General features: G+C 39.0%; 2 protein-coding genes across 2 annotated transcripts in view; one reads left to right on the plus strand and one right to left on the minus strand.

The window, feature by feature from the left end:
• LOC145662083 (phospholipid-transporting ATPase ABCA3-like) overlaps positions 1-21,155 on the minus strand; it is a 314,987-nt gene that overhangs the window by 120,628 nt on the left and 173,204 nt on the right. The gene's annotated exons all lie outside the window — the stretch shown is intronic.
• Positions 9,207-11,584, plus strand: LOC145662082 (uncharacterized). The gene is made up of 2 exons (XM_081727421.1): positions 9,207-11,356; positions 11,456-11,584. Exon 1 carries the CDS (start codon positions 9,234-9,236, stop codon positions 11,082-11,084), a length of 1,851 nt encoding a protein of 616 aa, XP_081583547.1. The 5' UTR covers positions 9,207-9,233; the 3' UTR covers positions 11,085-11,356; positions 11,456-11,584.

Below are 21,155 nucleotides of genomic sequence, written 5' to 3' on the forward strand. Positions count from 1 at the left end.
ACACAGTAGCCACTGCCGTCACACTCACTCCACATAACCGCGCACCAACAATTTGCCCTCTTTGAAAATCTGAGAGGTCTCCCATTTTACACTACCTCCGTCTGCTGCAGCCACTGGACACTGCTCCTGACTGCAGCCACTGCGCCTGACGTAGTATGGAGACCGACCTAACACACCACCACCAGCGGTCCGATGCTGTGAGCGCCACGACACCACTTCCAGCCCATACATCTGACGTGTTGCCAACTACAGGTGTTTCCATTTTTCTGATCACCATCTATCTATCTCTCTGTATCTATCTATCTATATATCTATATATATGGGTGTGCCACGAGAATTCAAGTTACACCTGTAGTGTGCCGCAAGTTGAAAAAGGTTGGGAAACGCTGGTTTAGACTAAACCCAGCCAAGCTGAACATTTTGTAAACCTCTATGGAAGTAGTGTAAATCTATTGAATTTAGTTAGATTTGGTCTGATTGAGTTTGGTAGTGGACAAGCCATGACATAGAGGTAGCTAAATTACAAGTTCTCACTATAATATATGATTTTAATTGCTTTTTGTTATCCTGAGAGTGTAATGATAATTCTAGGAGTTTTAGTACATTTTTAGTAGTTTTAGTAGGAGATAGTCTCGTAACAAGCTGAGTCATATAGACCTCTGTTGGAAACCTTAACATTACCTATTGGCATCAATATTAGTAATGCTCGAAGAATTAGTATTTTGTTTCGTTTTTCTGAGCGAATTCGGTCCATTTTGAGATTTATTTCAATGTTTTCAGTTTTTGTGGAAACTTGGATTTTGCACGGCTAGCAAGTCATTCCTATGAGAATTATATTGGCTCGTGATCAACTGATCTCAATTCACAGTAGTTCTCAATATCTCAACAAAAGTGGAATTTCTGGGCGTTTGTACATCCCACGATGATTGCCAATGATTTTCATATTTTTCTCGATTTTTCGTGAATCTTGCCCTGAGTTAAAGTTTAAAATAGCTGGTTCTGTAATTATTCCTAATTTCTTTGGGCACTCATGACTACCATAAAGGGTATATGAAAAATTAGCTGTAACCGGGTTGAATTGAATTGAGAGTATTATTCTCGGCCGAAGCTGATTGGTCTGTTTACACCTTGCTTTTATAATTCTTCGAGTATTTCATTAATATTTCTAGAGAGGCCCTTAAGAAATTAAAAGGAGGTAAATATCTTCCGGGTTGGAGAACATGCTGTATGAAGGTGCAATCTTCAAATATCAGTGTATCGATCGTCCATTTCTGTAAGTGCCAATTATATGTAGTGATTAACTTTAATGATCTACCATTTCTGGGTCTAGACGGTACATGATGGACGCCGGCTCAATAAAAGGATCTATACACTTTGTGTTTTTTTGAAATGAGGTTCTAAGTCTTGAGTTGAACCAAGCTTTTGGCTGAAATCGACATGTACTAGGAGTGTCTTGAACCCGGCATCATTCAAGTTACCACATGTGTGAATATTTTAGCTTCTCTGTTACCAAACGGAGCACCAATACACACACACCTATACCACACAGAAGAACCATACCAATTTATACATTAATTTTTATCTTATTTGTTACAGGAGAAGAAGCTCCGGTAACTCACCTACTTCGTTAACATTGCTGCAGTGTTATTTTCGTACCGCTCTAACACTGGCCCTGTAACTAGAACAACGAGTCTGTGGTAACATTCAAAAATAGTAGCCATGACAGGTACACTTGCCTCTGTTAAATTAGAGTTGCTTTAACACTTCCATTTTCTTGCTACGTAATATGTTAAGGAAGTTTTTTTCTTTTAATTCCATTCCTAATGTATATTGCACGACACATACATTAAAAAGATAATAATTCGAATGAAATTATGGTTGCATTATGATACATAATTTCTGAAAGTGACGATAATATCTTGATTGCAAAATTTAACACGTAGCCTCACAGTAGCCCAACAACATATCAGAAATCAGGGATTAAGTAGAACGAAGAAGATTTGTACAATTCGTTCCAAGTTTATTGACTATTAAGCCATTCCCCGACTACCACTGTCTTCGGAGGTGCGATATATGAGAAACAGAAAACAATCTACATTTTTTCACTACAAAAATAAATTTAAATGTCATGAATAGGATTCCATGCCCACACAGTAGACTATCTTCTTCGTTCTGTAGTTTGAGAATTGGAAGTTACTGTATGTTTATTCTTAGCATTTCTAGCACTCAGTTCCGTCGTTACTATATTCAAATTTTCTGTATATTGCATAGAACAAAGAACAATATTAAAATCTTCAGTGTAATTCTCTACCTATTATAGTAAATACTACTGATTATACTGTGCCTGTAATTATTAATGTCCTAAATATTAAACCTGCAGGTAAACTTGGAGCTATAGTTTGGCATGGAATCTCAGACAGATATATTATCTGCCAAGGAAATATACATCTAATTGTGAGTTCGGCATTCTTGTAGTGGCTGGTGTAGAGAATATGATAATTAATTTAGTCAAAGTTATGGTTTTGTGGGGAGAGGCAATGAAAATCTGGAACAAGTTACTTAAGAGGGCAGTAGTAGTGGTCCCCGTATATTGCGCCGAGTCAGCAAAAATTTCTCGATTCTGATTGGCTGAGAGAGGTCACGTGACGTTAGGCCCCGCCCACGCGGGAAATTCAAATTTTCAGGTCACGTGGTATGACGTCATGAGTCACCCTGCGGGGAAATCCCTCATTCTCTTTTATGACTAGGATTTTTGAAATTTGTTCCCTTTTACGGGTAAGATGTGTGATTCTGATTGGTTGATAGCTGTCACGTGATTTTAGACCCTGCGATATTTGAAATTCGTTCCCTTTTACGGGTAAGATGAGTGTTTATGATTGGCTGATAGAGGTCACGTGATCTTAGGCCCAGGGATTTTTTAAAATTCGTTCCCTTTTATGGGTAAGATGAGTGGTTTGGTACCTTGAATTTGATTGGTTGATAGAGGTCACGTGATCTTAAGCCCCTGTGACTTTTGAAATTTGTTCCCTTTTTACGAGTAAGATGAGTGCTTTGGTACCTCGATTCTGATTGGTCGACAGAGGTCACATGATCTTAGACCCGCCACACGGTGAACAGAATACGTGGGAAAACCCCTCATTCATTTGTTTCCATTTTATGTGTAAGATGCGTGTTTTGGTACCGCGATGTTGATTGGTGGATAGAAATCGCATAATCTTAGCCCCACCCCCAATGCTAGACATTCAGAGTGCTATGACGACGATCCATCCTAGACCGGGATCTTAGAATTTAGTTCCCTTTTTATGGTTATGCGTAAAGTTCCCATGAAGGGTTCAACCTCCTCCTTAAATAACCCTTTTTTGGTATCATGATATTGTACTGAAGTTTACATTAAATATTATCGTTCTCTTTGGCAGATAAGATGATTCTTACCTTGATGGAGATCCTGTCCTTGAATTAGTTGCCTATGTCTCTGGAAGTAACAATGGTGAAAGAGAGGTGTCGCTTGTAGATTTCTTATAACACATTGTTGTGAGTTTAAGCGATTTTTTAAACGCTCAGTAAGCGCTTCATTAATGGAAACAGTGTTGCCAGATTTTTTTTTTACCGAAACTGCTCCGATTCTTTTCGAAACGGTTCCGCAGAGTACAAGAAATTTTAAACTAAAAAATTTTTCGAACTAAAAAAAATTGTAACTAAAAAAATTTTCAAACAAAAAATTTTCGAACTAAAAATTTTGAAACAAAAAAGTTTCAAACAAAAAATTTTCGAACCCAAAAAAAATTTCGAACTAAAAAAATTGAAACAAAATTTTGTCGAACTAAAACATTTTTTAAAACAAAAGTTTCGAACTAAAGATGTAAATCACATCTAAAAATTTTCAAATCAAACTTTTTATCGAACTAAACTTTTAAAATTTTCGAACTAGAAATTTAAACCAAGTTTTAGAAAAATCCTAAGAAATGTTTCTCCAGGAATCGAACTCAGGTCTTTCAAACCAAAGATGTGTATGCTAACCGCTTAAATGAATTCGGTTTTAATCGATCTTGGTGGGTTTCGAACCATGGTCCTTGAAAAGGATACACATATACTTTAAGAAAATAAATCTGACAGTGTAACGCTTCTCAAATCAAACTTTTTATCGAACTAAACTTTTAAAATTTTCGAACTAGAAATTTAAACCAAGTTTTAGAAAAATCCTAAGAAATGTTTCTCCAGGAATCGAACTCAGGTCTTTCAAACCAAAGATGTGTATGCTAACCGCTTAAATGAATTCGGTTTTAATCGATCTTGGTGGGTTTCGAACCATGGTCCTTGAAAAGGATACACATATACTTTAAGAAAATAAATCTGACAGTGTAACGCTTCTCAAATCAAACTTTTTATCGAACTAAACTTTTAAAATTTTCGAACTAGAAATTTAAACCAAGTTTTAGAAAAATCCTAAGAAATGTTTCTCCAGGAATCGAACTCAGGTCTTTCAAACCAAAGATGTGTATCCTAACCGCTTAGCTATGAATGAATTCGGATTTAATTATGCTTGGTGGGTTTCGAACCATGGTTCTTGAAAAGGATACACTTATACTTTAAGAAAATAAATCTGACAGTGTAACGTGGATTAAAATAAAATGCTGATAGACTTCTTTGTGTGTAGACATAGAAGTACATATGATTGAAAAAATGCAAACGTCAGCGGATCGCATTACTTTAGTTTTACTACGAACGTGTCAGCATGATTCATGGAAAAAGCAAACATTGACATTCTCGTATGGAATATGAGGAAAATGAAATGTCGTCACAGTTACGACAAGTAGTGACATGATCCTGGCAGAAGGGAATTGGCATCGAAATTGCGATACTAGATGTTGTAACTATTGAGAAACTTGAATGACGTCACGATCGATTGTTACACATCGTTTTGGTTCGTGATTCATGACAAAAGCAGCGAGCGTTTTGATTGGTTCGTTGTGATGTCATTTTATAAATTTCCTCGTTTCTGATTGGCTGACGGTGACATCGTTTTCGCAGCGACCTAAATAAAAATCTAAATTTCATTTTTCAAATCCTACATCGCTCTCAACTAGCGAGTGAAGAAGATCTCCTTTTAAAAGTGTTTTCATTTAAGCTTCATTGCACCGACTTTTTATTCATTGAATTGAGGTAAGTTCAGTGAGTCACCCAAGATTCGAAAATCATTTTTATTTCATATTTGTGGGCGGATCACGAATACACTGTTTTACTTTTAGTACGAAATATTTAGACTATGAAGAAATTAGTGGAATGGGAAAGTGGGAGTACGAATCAGGAACCCCCCCACACATTAGAAGTAAGCACGATAAATGATATGGTTTAGCGTCCCTTCAGCGAGCACCCGTCGGGAATTGAGCCATGGCCAGAAAATGTGTGCGCTTAGTTTTGAAAAGAATGCATTACAAAATTTCTAAAACTATGTCTGAGAATAATATGGTTCGATTCCCTTTGAAAGCATTAGCGTCCCCTTCAGTTTAACGTGATATTCGAGCAACCGCCCCGGGATTGAACCAGGGCCAGAGGCGTGTACGTCAATCATTTAGCTTAGTTTTGAAAAGAATGTATGATAACGCATGAGAATATTAAATTTCAAAAAAGGCTTGACAGCGATCCGATGTGGGAAAGCAAACCCACCGAGGATTGAACCAGGACCTTCCACGTTAGAAAGCATGTACGCTAACCGCTTAAATAAAAAAGAGTGCATGAATATTTGGTTAAAAGATTTACACTATACAGATTTTGTTTTGACAATTACGTATGTATAACGTTAATGGTTGGTGAATCTCTTCAACTTGCAAACGCATCATTTAAAGGTCGTTGTGAGTAGAAAAAATGCTTACGCGTACTTTATCACATCTCAGTACTGTTGAAACATTCATTCATTTCATGCATTCTTTTTTTATCACTATAGAATGGTAGGTCAGTTACATGCTGATGTAATGCTCTCGAGTTTGACAGCAATAAAACACACATTTCAGTAACATAATTATTTTTTAAAAAACTTTGATTTCTAGTACACGTGCTTTCATAATGAGATTCTGAACGTCACCGCCAGGAATCAAACTCAGGACCTTTACATGAATTGCTTAGTTAAGAATTTATCATGAATGTTATGATTTCCTGGGCTAAGCGGTTAGCATACGTGCCTTTGGCGTGGGAGACCCGGGTTTGATTCCCGGCGGGAGCTCATGTGGTTCGGATTCCACGTTAATCAGTAGGTCAACGTCTCATATAGCCTCGCTGCTGAAAGGGACGCTAAACTAAAAAATCAAAAAATCAACTCAAATTCACGCTGCTCAATTCCTTTTTTCCCATTACATATTTGTTTTACCGTACCTGTTTGTTTGTTTTCATTTTTTAACCATGGTCCAATCGGGTTTTACTGTTCCCAATGAAATCACTCGTCATTATAGACGATTTATGTACGTTTATGTATTATGAGGTGTGCACGTCAACCATTTAGCTTAGTTTTGAAATGAATGTATGATAACGCGTGAGAATATTAAATTTCAGAAAAGGGTTGACATGCCCCTGACGTGGAAAAGCAAACCCCACCGAGGATTGAACCAGGACCTTCCACGTCCGAACCATGTACGCTAACCGCTTAGTCACAATAATAATAATAAAAAAATACGCTATACAGATTTTTGTTTTGACAATTACGTATGTGTATCGTTAATGCTTGATGAATCTCTTCAACTTGCAAACACATCATTTAAAGGTCGTTGTGAGTGGGGAAAAAAAATGCTTACGCGTACTTTGTCACATCTCAGTACTGATGAAACATTTATTCATTTCATGCATTCTTTTTATCACTATAGAATGGTAGGTCAGTTATATGCTGATGTAAGGGGTCTCGAGTTTGACAGCAATAAAACACTCATTTCAGTAACATAATTATTTAAAAAAAAAACTTTGATTTCTAGTACGTGTGCTTTCATAATGAGATTCTGAACGCCCCGCCAGGGAATCAAACTCAGGACCTTTACATGAATTACTTAGTTAAGAATTTATCATGAATGTTATCAAGTGATTAAGATTTTTCTTTCTTCTTTTCTTTTGTAGTAAATTCACGCTGCATAATTCCTTTTTTCCCCACATTACATATTTGTTTTATCGTACCTGTTTGTTTGTTTTCTCCTTTTATTAACATGGCCGAATCGGGTTTTACTGTTCGCAATGAAATCACTCGTCATTATAGACGATTTAACATTGAGGGCAGAATGCTCGAAATTCAATTCAACGCACCGCCCGTAGGAACCGATATCATACAGTATGTACATAACAGTTTCCAAGCAATGCTAGACCATTTGTTAGCCAATGTCGACGATGAGGCGATGGTTGGTTTATCCGTAATATCACCACGCAACACGAATAAACCGTTTTGGGTGAGTTTTCGCCAAGCCCGAAACCTAACACTGGAAACGATGTGGGCCTCCTTTGAAAGAGTTTTACAAAGTAACAATGCGTTTCTCCTGCACGAGCCATTCACCGTGCATTTTCATCGTGTCGATATTCCACGTGGCTATGGCGGTTTGCGGCAAGGAGTACTTCAAAATGAAGAATTATTACGTTGCAAACGAGGGATTGTACGTGTAAAAAATCAAGATTCAAGGTGCCTGGCGTACGCCCTTGTTATTGCTATTGGCCTGAAAAAATACAAGAATACAGATATGAAACGATATACACAGTATCAACATCAGAGAAAATGTGTTGTGGACGATGAAGTGAATGCATTATGTGCAAATGCAGGAGTCAATTTGGATCATGGTGCCAGTGTAAATGAAATACGACAATTTCAGGCATACCTCAAAGAATATAAAATTACAGTGTATACCAGTTTCACAGGCCGTGACATCATGTACGAGGGGCCCAACGACGAAAATCGCACTCCCATAAATTTGATTTGTTTGGCTGGCCATTTTGATATCATCCAATCTTTAACTGCTTGTTTTGCAACCAAGTTCTACTGTGAAGCGTGCCATAAAAAATACAGTGAACGTAACAGACATGTAAAAAAGTGTCCTGTAACATGCTCCAAATGTCTACAGAGACCTCTATGCGACAAGAACCAAACGCCGATATTATGCAACGACTGCAATCGTCAATTTTACGGCGAAGAATGTTTTAACAATCATCGTAATATTGTATATCATCGTGGGGAACCTGTATGCAAAATGGTGCAGCAATGTACTAAATGTTACAGAGTATATTCTTTTGTGCATACAGGACAACGACTTCATAATTGTAATGAGATCTTTTGCAATGTTTGTAAGAAGATTGTTCCAGGATCCCATCAATGTTTTATGCTTCCCGATCGACAATGTTTGAAACCTGGTGTTCCTTCACACATGCACGCAAAGAAAGCCTTGTTGATATTCTACGATATAGAATCTATGCAAGACACGAATATTGGCGATAATACGTATGTACACATTCCAAATTTATTGGTTGCAGAACAAGTATGTTATGCATGTGTTGAAAACAATAATATCCAGCAGTCTTGCAGTACGTGTGGTCAGCGCCAGCATATTTTCCAAGGAGACGATCCAGTTTATGATTTTCTCCAGTACTTGCGGGAACGTCGTCCCAATATAAATAGGATTTTCTGTGTCGCGCACAACGCTAAGGGCTACGATGGACATTTCATCCTAAAGGCTATGGTAGAACAATGCCAATGGAGACCTGACGTCATATTAAATGGGACCAAGATACTGAGTTTAACCTTGAATAATCTGACGTTCATTGACTCGTTGAACTTCCTACCTATGGCATTAAGTAAATTGTCAAAAGCGTTCAATTTACCCGCAACCAAAGGCTACTTCCCACATTTCTTCAACACCAAGGAGAATCAATCGTATATTGGACCACTTCCAGAAACAAAGTATTATGGTGCAAATGAAATGGCCGTCGAAGACAGGAACAAGTTCATGCAGTGGTACAACGATCATCGTAATGATACGTTTGATTTCCAGAAAGAAATTCTCAAGTATTGTATTCAAGATGTCAATGTACTGCGGCAAGCATGCGTTTCGTTTATGACGTCATTTGAAACAGAAACCAAAGTGAATCCCTTCTTGGAGACGATCACGATTGCAAGTGCTTCTAATTTAGTATTCCGCCGGAATTTCCTCAAACCCAACACCATAGGAATTCTACCGGCACATGGCTATCGATGGAGAAGTACCCAATCGATCGCTGCAATGCAATGGCTGGCCTACATTGAAAAAACCGAAGAAAAACAAATCTTACATGCGGCCCGACAAAAGGAAGTGTTTATTGCGGGATTCCATGTTGATGGTTACTACCAAGATCCTGAGACGTTAGAGGAGCACATCTACGAGCATGCCGGCTGCTTTTACCACGGGTGTAAAGTATGTTTTACTACAGGCCGTAATCAGCCCATCTACAGCAATCCAGAAGACACCATGGAATTCCGTTATGAACGAACGCAAAGAAAAAATGCAAGACTGCGTGAATTGGGCTACATTGTACATGAAATGTGGGAGTGCGAATTTAATCAGTTCTTAAAACAAAATCCTGCAATGGCGACGTATCTAAAGAATCACCCGTACATGAACCGCAGACCATTAAATCCAAGAGATAGCTTTTTTGGAGGAAGGACCAATTGCGTGAAATTGTACCACCAAGTCGATGAAAAAGCGGGGGAAGTAATAAAATATTTCGATATTGTCTCGCTTTATCCTTATGTAAATAAGTGTGCTAAATACCCTGTAGGCCATCCACGAATTTATCTACAGGGTGATGAAAATATACCACCAATAAATAAAGTCAATGGTCTGATCAAAATGTCGATATTACCAAGTCGCCATCTTTATCATGGTCTCCTGCCTTACCGATGTAACAAGAAACTACTCTTTCCACTGTGTGCTGCGTGTGCCGAAGAAATGAACCCAGACCCTACAGCAACGTGTACGCACAACGATCAGGAGCGATGCCTCACTGGAACATGGGTATCATATGAAATCCAGAAAGCAGTAGAATTAGGATATCAACCAGTGGAAATTTTTGAAATTTGGGATTATGACATTGAACAATATGATCCCATCACGAAAACAGGTGGCTTGTTCACGGAATATATCAATACGTTTTTGAAATCAAAAATGGAAGCGTCTGGCTGGCCTAGTTCCTGTGTCAGCGAAGAAGACAAATCAAAATTCATACAAACCGTCCTGGAGCGTGAAGGTATTGCATTGGATCCGTCCAAAATTGAAAATAATCCTGCACGAAGAAGTTTATCTAAGCTTTGTGTGAACTCTCTTTGGGGAAAGCTTTGCCAAAGATCAAACTTTAGCCAGACCACAATTATTGATCGGCCGGAAGAATTTTATGAAAAACTCACTTCCCCCGACATTAAACTCCATCAAATTGTACCCATCAATGATACGATGTTGTATGCGTTCTGGGAGTACAATGAACATGTGCCTGTTCAAAACCGAAACACCAATGTCGTGTTAGGTGCATTTACAACATGTCAGGCACGCCTGGAACTGTACAAGTACCTGGAAATGTTGCAGGAACGTGTTTTATATTTCGACACGGATTCTGTAATATTTACAGAGAAGCCCGGGGAGCCAACCATTGAACCTTCAACGTACTTGGGATGCTTATCGAATGAGATGGAGTCTTACGGACCACGAGCATACATCAAAACATTTGTCAGTGGAGGACCAAAAAATTACAGCCTAGAAATATACAATCCGGATACCAACGTCACCAGTTACATATGCAAAATTAGAGGATTTACATTAAATTACAATGCAGGACAACAATTAAATTTCAATACGCTAAAAGAAATGATTACAAATCAATGCCGTGGACAAGTCACCATCACTATCCCCCATAAGATATGCAGGACCAAAGACCATACCATCGTCACACGCAAAGAAGAAAAAATGTACAGTATCCAGTACACAAAACGTCGATTTAAAGAATTCAATTCCTACGATACGGTTCCGTACGGGTACGTTAAAAAACAGAAGATGGAACTGGAAAAAGAAGATGAAGAAGAAAAAACTGTAAATACCCAATAAGGCCGCCATTTCTTTTTTCCTTTTCCTTTTCTTCTCCTTAACCACAAAGCAGCAACACCAAGAAGAAAATGAAGTACCCACAAGAGTTCATAAATCATCAACATCACCATCAGTGGAAGAAATGCAGTCATCTCGTACCGAAGGAGGAACCTTGACCATAAAGCTGCAACACCAAGAAAAATGCAGTACCCAGAAAAAGTGCGTAAACATCCATCAGTGGATGAAATGTACCCGAGGAGGAAGATGAGCCTAAACAGATCCATCATTTACGAGTAAGTTTTATTTCTCTCTTATCAATATTGACTCATTTTTATTGTTTCAGAAAAAAGAAATTCTTAAAGTAATCCGTCGTTTCTTCTTTTTCTTTACAGGATACGTCTACAACATTCGAAGATGATGACACGTCCAACATATTCATTAAACTAGATCCTGTATTTATTATGTTAATAAACTTGTATGAGAAGAGCACATACCTTTCGTTAAAATACAACAAGTTGAAAAAAAAAATATGTTTTATTATTTCTTGAAACCCTGAACACTTGTTTTCAAATAAATGGTAATCTTGAAAATTTAAGGTGGAAAATATATCCAAGATTTGGTTTACATGATTTTGTTCGAAAAATAATTAAAGAATTTTTTAGTGTCCAAAATTTGGTTTTTAATTTAGTTCGAAAAAAATTTGGATTTGAAAACTTTCAAATGTGGTTTACAACTTTAGTACGAAACTTGTTTTTAAAAATTGGTTCGAAATTTTTTGTTTAAATTTTTAGTTCGAAAAATTTTGATTTGAAAATTTAGTTCGAAAGTTTTTAGTTTAAAATATTTTTCGAAAAATTTTTAATTTTTTTAGTTCGAATTTTTTTTGGGTTCGAAAATTTTTTAAATTCCTTTTAGTTCGAAAATTTTTTGTTTGAAACTTTTTTGTTTCAAAATTTTTAGTTCGAAAATTTTTTGTTTGAAAATTTTTGTTTAAAATTTTTTTAGTTCGAAAAAATTTTTAGTTTAAAATTTCTTGCACTCTGCGGAACCGTTTCGAAAAGAATCGGAGCAGTTTAGGTAAGAAAAATCTGGCAACACTGTTTCCATAATTGAAGCGCTTACTGAGCGTTTAAAAAATCGCTTAAACTCACAACAATGTGTTATAAGAAATCTACAAGCGACAACCCTCTTTCACCATTGTTACTTCCAGAGACATAGGCTACTAATTCAAGGACAGGATCTCCATCAAGGTAAGAAAGCTGGTAATCATCTTATCTGCCAAAGAGAACGATAATATTTAATGTAAACTTCAGTACAATATCATGATACCAAAAAAGGGTTATTTAAGGAGGAGGTTGAACCCTTCATGGGAACTTTACACATAACCATAAAAAGGGAACTAAATTCTAAGATCCCGGTCTAGGATGGATCGCCGTCATATCGCTCTGTATTTCCCTCATGAACTGGGGGGGCTAAGATCATGTGTCTTCTATCCACCAATCAAAATTGAGGTACCAAAACACGCATCTTACACATAAACAAATAAGTAAGGGGTTTTCCCATGTAACCTGTTCACTGTGTGGCGGGTCTAAAATCATGTGACCTCTATCAACCAATCAGAATCGAGATACCAAAGTATACATCAGAAAGGACACCCTAATTTCAAAAATCCTAGGACCTAAAATCACGTGATCTCTATCATCCAATCAGAATCAAGGTACCAAAGCACTTATCTTACCCGTAAAAGGAAACGAATTAGTGATGGATTTCCCCGCAAGGGTAAAACATGACGTCATACCATGTGACCTGTTCACCGTGTGGCGGGTCTAAGATCATGTAACCTCTGTCGACCAATCAGAATCGAGGTACCAAAGCACTCATCAAAGAGGATACCCAAATTTCAAAACACAGGGTCTAAGATCATGTGACCGCTATCAACCAATCAAATTCAAGGTACCAAACCACTCATCTTACCCATAAAAGGGAACGAATTTTAAAAATCCCAGGGCCTAAGATCACGTGACCTCTATCAGCCAATCATAAACACTCATCTTACCCGTAAAAGGGAACGAATTTCAAATATCGCAGGGTCTAAAATCACGTGACAGCTATCAACCAATCAGAATCACACATCTTACCCGTAAAAGGGAACAAATTTCAAAAATCCTAGTCATAAAAGAGAATGAGGGATTTCCCCGCAGGGTGACTCATGACGTCATACCACGTGACCTGAAAATTTGAATTTCCCGCGTGGGCGGGGCCTAACGTCACGTGACCTCTCTCAGCCAATCAGAATCGAGAAATTTTTGCTGACTCGGCGCAATATACGGGGACCACTACTACTAGGGCGTAGATAAGTAATGGCAACTTAACAGAAATACAAGAGAATATGTGAAACAAAGAAAAATATTATAGAAGATTCAAAGGAGGTACACCTAATTCAATAGCTGTACATATATTAATAATACAACATACAATAGTAGTGGTCTAATTGTTAAGGCAGACGACTTCGAATCTAAAGGATCAAAACTCAAACCCGCTTAAAGTGCTCTTCCATTTTTTTTGTATTTTTGCGGTTTCTCCTATGTTTTGATATTTTACTCTGAAGTAATGTACAAATGACACTTTTGTTGAGGATATAATTTTGAGAATGAAGACTAAGTTTGTATGATCATGGAATCAAAAATATTTAGTTAGGTGATGAAAGCAAGGAAGAGTATACAATTATTACCGAGGGTATATACAGTTACGTCATGTATGTTCTTTACACCATATCGTCGAAAACATTCATTCTGATAAGCAAGAATGGTGGATAGCATGCCCCGTCCGCGTGATCGTCAAGACTTCATAGTAGCTCATCGTGATGAAATTGTGACTTCATAGTAGCTCATCGTGCGTTACTAGATGAGAATGCATATAAAATTGTCAGAGCATTTGAATGTGACCGACGAACTTTTCGCAAATGTTCAGGTCAGTACTATGATGATAGAATGAAATCGGCCACATCTTCGTCTAGATCAGGTACACCTAGAGCAATAACTGCAGTTCAGGATGAAGTGATGATAAAAATGTCAGGAACAGTCCAATACGCCATAGATCCGTCTTTCGGTATAAGGCGGTAGAGTACAGTAGTTACCACAACACCATACCATGTCGCGAAACCTCTTCCTGACAGACGCACACAATGCAGTTGATTAAAATGGGCACAGAAGAAGATTGAACACAGGCATACCGGGATCGAGTTACATGGAGTGATAAGAATATATTCGTGCTCGATCAACGAGGCAGATTATACTTTATAGGAAACGGAGGAAGTATGTGCCTCAATATGTAATACAGCTACAGATAGGGCATTTCGGAAAAATTGCTCACACTTCTGGGACTACATGCGACAGACGCTGGCCTAGATGAAATAAGTCCAATATTGGGACGAACGACCAGTAAGATCTATAGTGATGTCTTAGAGAACATCTTGCTACCATCACTTCGTGCAAATGTTCCAAACTAAGAGGAGTTTGTGTTCATGCAAGAGTGCTATGCATACGTAAGTAGTATGTTACCATCTAGTCCTCACTCATAAATATTCATGAGTGAGGACTTTTCTGACATTTTAGCAGTTCCTAATGCACGTTTGAAAAATGGATACACCCTTTTTTTCGCATATTAATGACACATAATGTATGCAGGTGCGGCCGGAGGTTGTATAGAGAACATGACATACAATAAATGTTTCCGGTTAAAAGAAATGTTAATTGGACAAGCAGAATACAGAAAAGACCTTTCGGAAATAAAATATGCAGATCACACACGTAGAACAAGGTAATTCATTAATATGCAGCACATGTAACGCGGCAGCTGCTGGAGAATATTCTAGAAATTTTGATCGTTGAAATGAGTGAAAGAAAGCACTGGAAACTTCCAGATCTTTTTTAAAATTTATTATTGTTGGAATAGGGGAAAGAACACACTCGAAACTTCTGGAAAGATTGAAGGGCATATAAATACTGATGCATTTGCATGATGTGTACATTTACAAAGAAGAGGGCACCAAGAACAAGTGTTAACTTTGCGAAGAAGATATTTTACTACTAGGAGAGACTGAAGATTGGTAAGTACTAACGTTGTAGTTGTCTTGTATTATACTTGTTCATTTTTATATGGGAAAGGGACATATTGTAATTGTTGAGATTATAAGGGGACGGAAGTGTTTGGTTTTATCGAAAATTGATTGCGGATTTTCCGGCATTGAAAATGATATGACTCGGTGTACTTTTATGGAATTATAACTTGACTAAGATATAGTATTATGTAATATGGAGGGTACAGGGAATCAACATTAATGATTGCACCGGGAATCGAATGAATATTCTCCCAGGTGGAGAACCGTACGCTAAATTTTATGCTTGAAGTGTGAACTTATTACTTATATATAACTATGAATTGTGTATGACATAACAGGAAGTCAACAGAATCCGCATCGGGAATCGAACCAGAGCTCTTCTACGTGAAAAGCCGTACGATAAACATTTTGCTTAGCAGGTGTTGTTACTTATATGTAGTTATGAATTGTGTAAGATATAACAGGTATTTAGAAAGTATATGGGAAGTTTTATTGAGCAGGGAGCCATGACACTGCCGGAACTCGAACCAGGGTTGTTCCACGTGAAGAACCGTACGCTTGCTTGCATTGTAGACCTTTCTCAGTTATAAATGGTATATTTTACAAACTTATATTGGGTAGGTAGTTAACAGAATCTGCACCGCGAATCGAACCATGGCTCTCTTACATGCAAAGCCAATATGGTTGAGAACGTTAGTGTTACGTTGAATATTATATTTTGTAATTTGAAACGTCGTAATACGGTAACTAATTACAGTTTTTTTTCTTTTCTGTTTTAGGTGATGAAGCAAATAAGTGATAGAAACGAGAAAAAGCAGAGAGCACGAAAGACGTGAATTTCAATTGGATTATCACTTAAACAGAGATAAACTAATATTCGGTAAGTATTATTATTATTATTATTATTATTATTATTATTATTATTATTATTATTATTATCTTCAAAATTTGTTTGTTTTCAGGTTTTTAGTCATTGTATACATATATTGATTGCACTTTTTTGTCTTGTATTTACAGAAAAAATGGAGTTTTACTTCGAGGAATTTAACGTGATTGATGAAACCATTTTCCAGGGAAGACTGAGAGGGTTGGATACTGCTGAACGTGTTTTACATACGTGGCAGCAGGTAGTGGACCTGCAAGCGGCAGGGTATATTGGATCGTCTGAAATTGTAAGTGATCTACTATCGCTTTTGTACCTATATTATAAAAATAATCAATATATCATACTGAATAATGTTCGCTCAGCAGCGGACATTATAGAGCTTTTTGACCACGGATTTTTCCGTGAAGATCGACTGTATGATGCGGCATTTATGAGGTGCATTTCGCCAGCCCCCCCACCTTGGAGTTTCGAAAAAAGACCTATGCCAATCGTTTGTGCTAAGTTTGTGCCGGAATATACCGCAAAAATTTTCGTTTGTACCACTTCCGGTACGAAGTTATAATAGTTTTAAAGTGGGGGGCTGGGGAGACGGTAGCCCCCACCTAGGAATTTCAAAACAAAACCTATATCAATCGTTTGTGCTACGTTTGTGCCGGAATGTACCGCAAAAATTTTCGTTTGTACCACTTCCGGTACGAAGTTATAAGGGTTTTAAAGTGGGGGGGGTGGAGAAACGGCAGCCTCCAAACTTGAAATTTCGAAACAAAACCTATGACAATCGTTTGTGCTACGTTTGTGCCGGAATGTACCGCAAAAATTTTTGTTTGTACCACTTCCGGTACGAAGTTATAAGGGTTTTGAAGTGGGGGCTGGGGAAACGGCAGCCCCCCACCTAGGAATTTCAAAACAAACCTATGCCAATCGTTTGTGCTACGTTTGTGCCGGAATGTACCGCAAAAATTTTCGTTTGTACCACTTCCGGTACGAAGTTATAAGGGTTTTGAAGCGGGGGGCTGGGGAAACGGCAGCCCCTCTCCTAAAAATTTCAAAACAAAACCTATGCCAATCGTTTGTGCTACGTTTGTGCCGGAATGTACCGCAAAAATTTTCGTTTGTACCACTTCCGGTACGAAGTTATAAGGGTTTTAAAGTGGGAAGGCTGGAGAAACGGCAGCCTCCAAACTTGAAATTTCGAAACAAAACCTATGACAATCGTTCGTGCTACGTTTGTGCCGGAATGTACCGCAAAAATTTTCGTTTGTACTACTTCCGGTACGAAGTTATAAGGGTTTTAAAGTGGGGAGCTGGGGAAACGGCAGCCCGCCACCTAGGAATTTCAAAACAAAACCTATGCCAATCGTTTGTGCCGGAATGTTCCGCAAAAATTTTCGTTTGTACCACTTCCGGTACGCAGTTATAAGGGTTTTAAAGTGGGGGGGCTGGGGAAACGGCAGCCCCCCACCTAGGAATTTCGAAACAAAGCCTATGCCAATCGTTTGTGCTACGTTTGTGCCTGAATGTACCGCAAAAATTTTCGATTGTACCACATCCCGTACGAAGTTATAAGGGTTTTAAAGTGGTGGGGCTGGAGAAACGGCAGCCTCCAAACTTGAAATTTCGAAACAAAACCTATGACAATCGTTTTTGCTACGTTTGTGCCGGAATGTACCGCAAAAATTTTTGTTTGTACCACTTCCGGTACGAAGTTATAAGGGTCTTGAAGTGGGGGCTGGGGAACGGCAGCCCCCCAACTAGGAATTTCAAAACAAACCTATGCCAATCGTTTGTGCTACGTTTGTGCCGGAATGTACCGCAAAAATTTTCGTTTGTACCACTTCCGGTACGAAGTTATAAGGGTTTTGAAGCGGGGGGCTGGGGAAACGGCAGGCCCTCTCCTAAAAATTTCAAAACAAAACCCATGCCAATCGTTTGTACTACGTTTGTGCCGGAATGTACCGCAAAAATTTTCGTTTGTACCACTTCCGGTACGAAGTTATTAGGGTTTTAAAGTGGGGGGGCTGGAGAAACGGCAGCCTCCAAACTTGAAATTTCGAAACAAAACCTATGACAATCGTTTGTGCTACGTTTGTCCCGGAATGTACCGCAAAAATTTTCGTTTGTACCACTTCCGGTACGATGGTATAAGGGTTTTAAAGTGGGGGGGCTGGAGAAACGGAAGCCCCCCCACCATGGAATTTCGAAACAAAAACTATGCCAATCGTTTGTGCTACGTTTGTGCCGGAGTGTACCGCAAAAATTTTCGTTTGTACTACTTCCGGTACGAAGTTATAAGGGTTTTAAGTGGGGAGCTGGGGAAACGGCAGCCCGCCACCTAGGAATTTCAAAACAAAACCTATTCCAATCGTTTTTGCTACGTTTGTGCCGGAATGTTCCGCAAAAATTTTCGTTTGTACCACTTCCGGTACGCAGTTATAAGGGTTTTAAAGTGGGGGGGCTGGGGAAACGGCAGCCCCCACCTAGGAATTTCGAAACAAAGCCTATGCCAATCATTTGTGCTACGTTTGTGCCTGAATGTACCGCAAAAATTTTCGTTTGTACCACATCCCGTACGAAGTTATAAGGGTTTTGATGTGGGGGGATGGGGAAACGGTAGCCCCCCACCTAGGAATTTCAAAACAAAACCTATATCAATCGTTTGTGCTACGTTTGTGCCGGAATGTACCGCAAAAATTTTCGTTTGTACCACTTCCGGTAGGAAGTTATAAGGGTTTTGAAGTGGGGGCTGGGGAAACGGCAGCCCCTCTCCTAAAAATTTCAAAACAAAACCTATGGCAATCGTTTGTGCTACGTTTGTGCCGGAATGTACCGGAAAAAATTTTTGTTTGTACCACTTCCGGTACGAAGTTATAAGGGTTTTGAAGTGGGGGCTGGGGAAACGGCAGCCCCCACCTAGGAATTTCAAAACAAACCTATGCCAATCGTTTGTGCCACGTTTGTGCCGGAATGTACCGCAAAAATTTTCGTTTGTACCACTTCCGGTACGAAGTTATAAGGGTTTTGAAGCGGAGGGCTGGGGAAACGGCAGGCCCTCTCCTAAACATTTCAAAACAAAACCTATGCCAATCGTTTGTACTACGTTTGTGCCGGAATGTACCGCAAGAATTTTCGTTTGTACCACTTCCGGTACGAAGTTATAAGGGTTTTGAAGTGGGGGGCTGGGGAAACGGCAGCCCCTCTCTTAAAAATTTCGAAACAAAACCTATGACAATCGTTTGTGCTACGTTTGTGCCGGAATGTACCGCAAAAATTTTCGTTTGTACCACTTCCGGTACGCAGTTATAAGGGTTTTAAAGTGGGGGGCTGGAGAAACGGAAACCCCCTAAAGTGAAATTTCGAAACAAAACCTATGCCAATCGTTTGTGCTACGTTTGTGCCGGAACGTACCGCAAAAATTTTCGTTTGTACCACTTTCGGTACGAAGTTATAAGGGTTTTGAAGTGGGGGGCTGGAAAAACGGCAGCCCCTCTCCTAAAAATTTCAAAACAGAACCCATGCCAGTCGTTTGTGCTACGTTTGTGCCGGAATGTACCAAAAAAATTTTTGTTTGTACCAATTCCGGCACGAAGTTATAAGGGTTTTGAAGTGGGGGGCTGGGGAAACGGCAGCTTCCCACCTAGGAATTTCAAAACAAAACCTATGCCAATCGTTTGTGCTACGTTTGTGCCGGAATGTACCGCAAAAATTTTCGTTTGTACCACTTCCGGTACGAAGTTATAAGGGTTTTGAAGTGGGGGGCTGGGGAAACAGCAGCCCCCCACCTAAAAATTTCAAAACAAATCTATACCAATCGATTGTGCTACGTTTGTGCCGGAATGTACCGCAAAAATTTTCGTTTGTACCACTTCCGGTACGATGTTATAAGGGTTTTAAAGTGGGAGGGCTGGAGAAACGGAAGCCTCCAACCTTGGAATTTCGAAACAAAACTATGCCAATCGTTTGTGCTACGTTTGTGCCGGAATGTACCGGAAAAATTTTCGTTTGTACTACTTCCGGTACGAAGTTATAAGGGTTGTAAAGTGTGAAGCTGGGGAAACGGCAGCCCGCCACCTAGGAATTTAAAAAAAAAACCTATGCCAAACGTTTGTGCTACGTTTGTGCCGGAATGTTCCGCAAAAATTTTCGTTTGTACCACACCCGGTACGAAATTATAAGAGTTTTGAAGTGGGGGGCTGGGACAGGGCAGCCTCTCACCTAGGAATTTCAAAACAAAACTTATGTCAATCGTTTGTGCCTTACTGTACCGCAAAAATTTTCGTTTGTACCACTTTTGGTACGAAGTTATAAGGGTTTTAAAGTGGGAGCCTGGAGAAACGGAAACCCCCTAAAGTGGAATTTTCGAAACAAAACCTATGCCAATCGTTTGTGCTACGTTTGTGCCGGAACGTACCGCAAAAATTTTCGTTTGTACCACTTCCGGTACGAAGTTATAAGGGTTTTGATGTGGGGGGCTGGGAAGACGGTAGCCCCTCACCTAGGAATTTCAAAACAAAACCTATACCAATCGTTTGTGCTACGTTTGTGCCGGAATGTACCGCAAAAATTTTCGTTTGTACCACTTCCGGTACGAAGTTATAAGGGTTTTGAAGTGGGGGGCTGGGGAAACGGCAGCCCCTCTCCTAAAATTTTCAAAACAAAACCTATGCCAATCGTTTTTGCTACGTTTGTGCCGGAATGTACCACAAAAATTTTCGTTTGTACCACTTCCGGTACGAAGTTATAAGGGTTTTGAAGTGGGGGGCTGGGGAAACGGCAGCTTCCCACCTAGGAATTTCAAAACAAAACCTCTGCCAATCGTTTGTGCCGGAATGTACCGCAATAATTTTCGTTTGTACCACTTCCGGTACGAAGTTGTAAGGGTTTTGAAGGGGAGGGCTGGGGAAACGGCAGCCCCCCCACCTAAAATTTTCAAAACAAATCTATACCAATCGATTGCGGTACGTTTGTGCCGGAATGTACCGCAAAAATTTTCGTTTGTACCACTTCCGGTACGAAGTTATAATAGTTTTAAAGTGGGAGGCAAACTTCAGAAACATCAAATTATATACAATTAGAGATAGAAACATTG

Source organism: Thermobia domestica, chromosome 10, assembly GCF_964235325.1.
Source record: "Thermobia domestica chromosome 10, izTheDome1.hap1.1, whole genome shotgun sequence".
In the NCBI taxonomy this organism is placed as follows: domain Eukaryota; kingdom Metazoa; phylum Arthropoda; class Insecta; order Zygentoma; family Lepismatidae; genus Thermobia; species Thermobia domestica.

Coding starts and splice junctions, on each gene's coding strand:
- LOC145662082 (XM_081727421.1), top strand. CDS start 9,234: ATGCAATGGCTGGCCTACATTGAAAAAACCGAAGAAAAACAAATCTTA.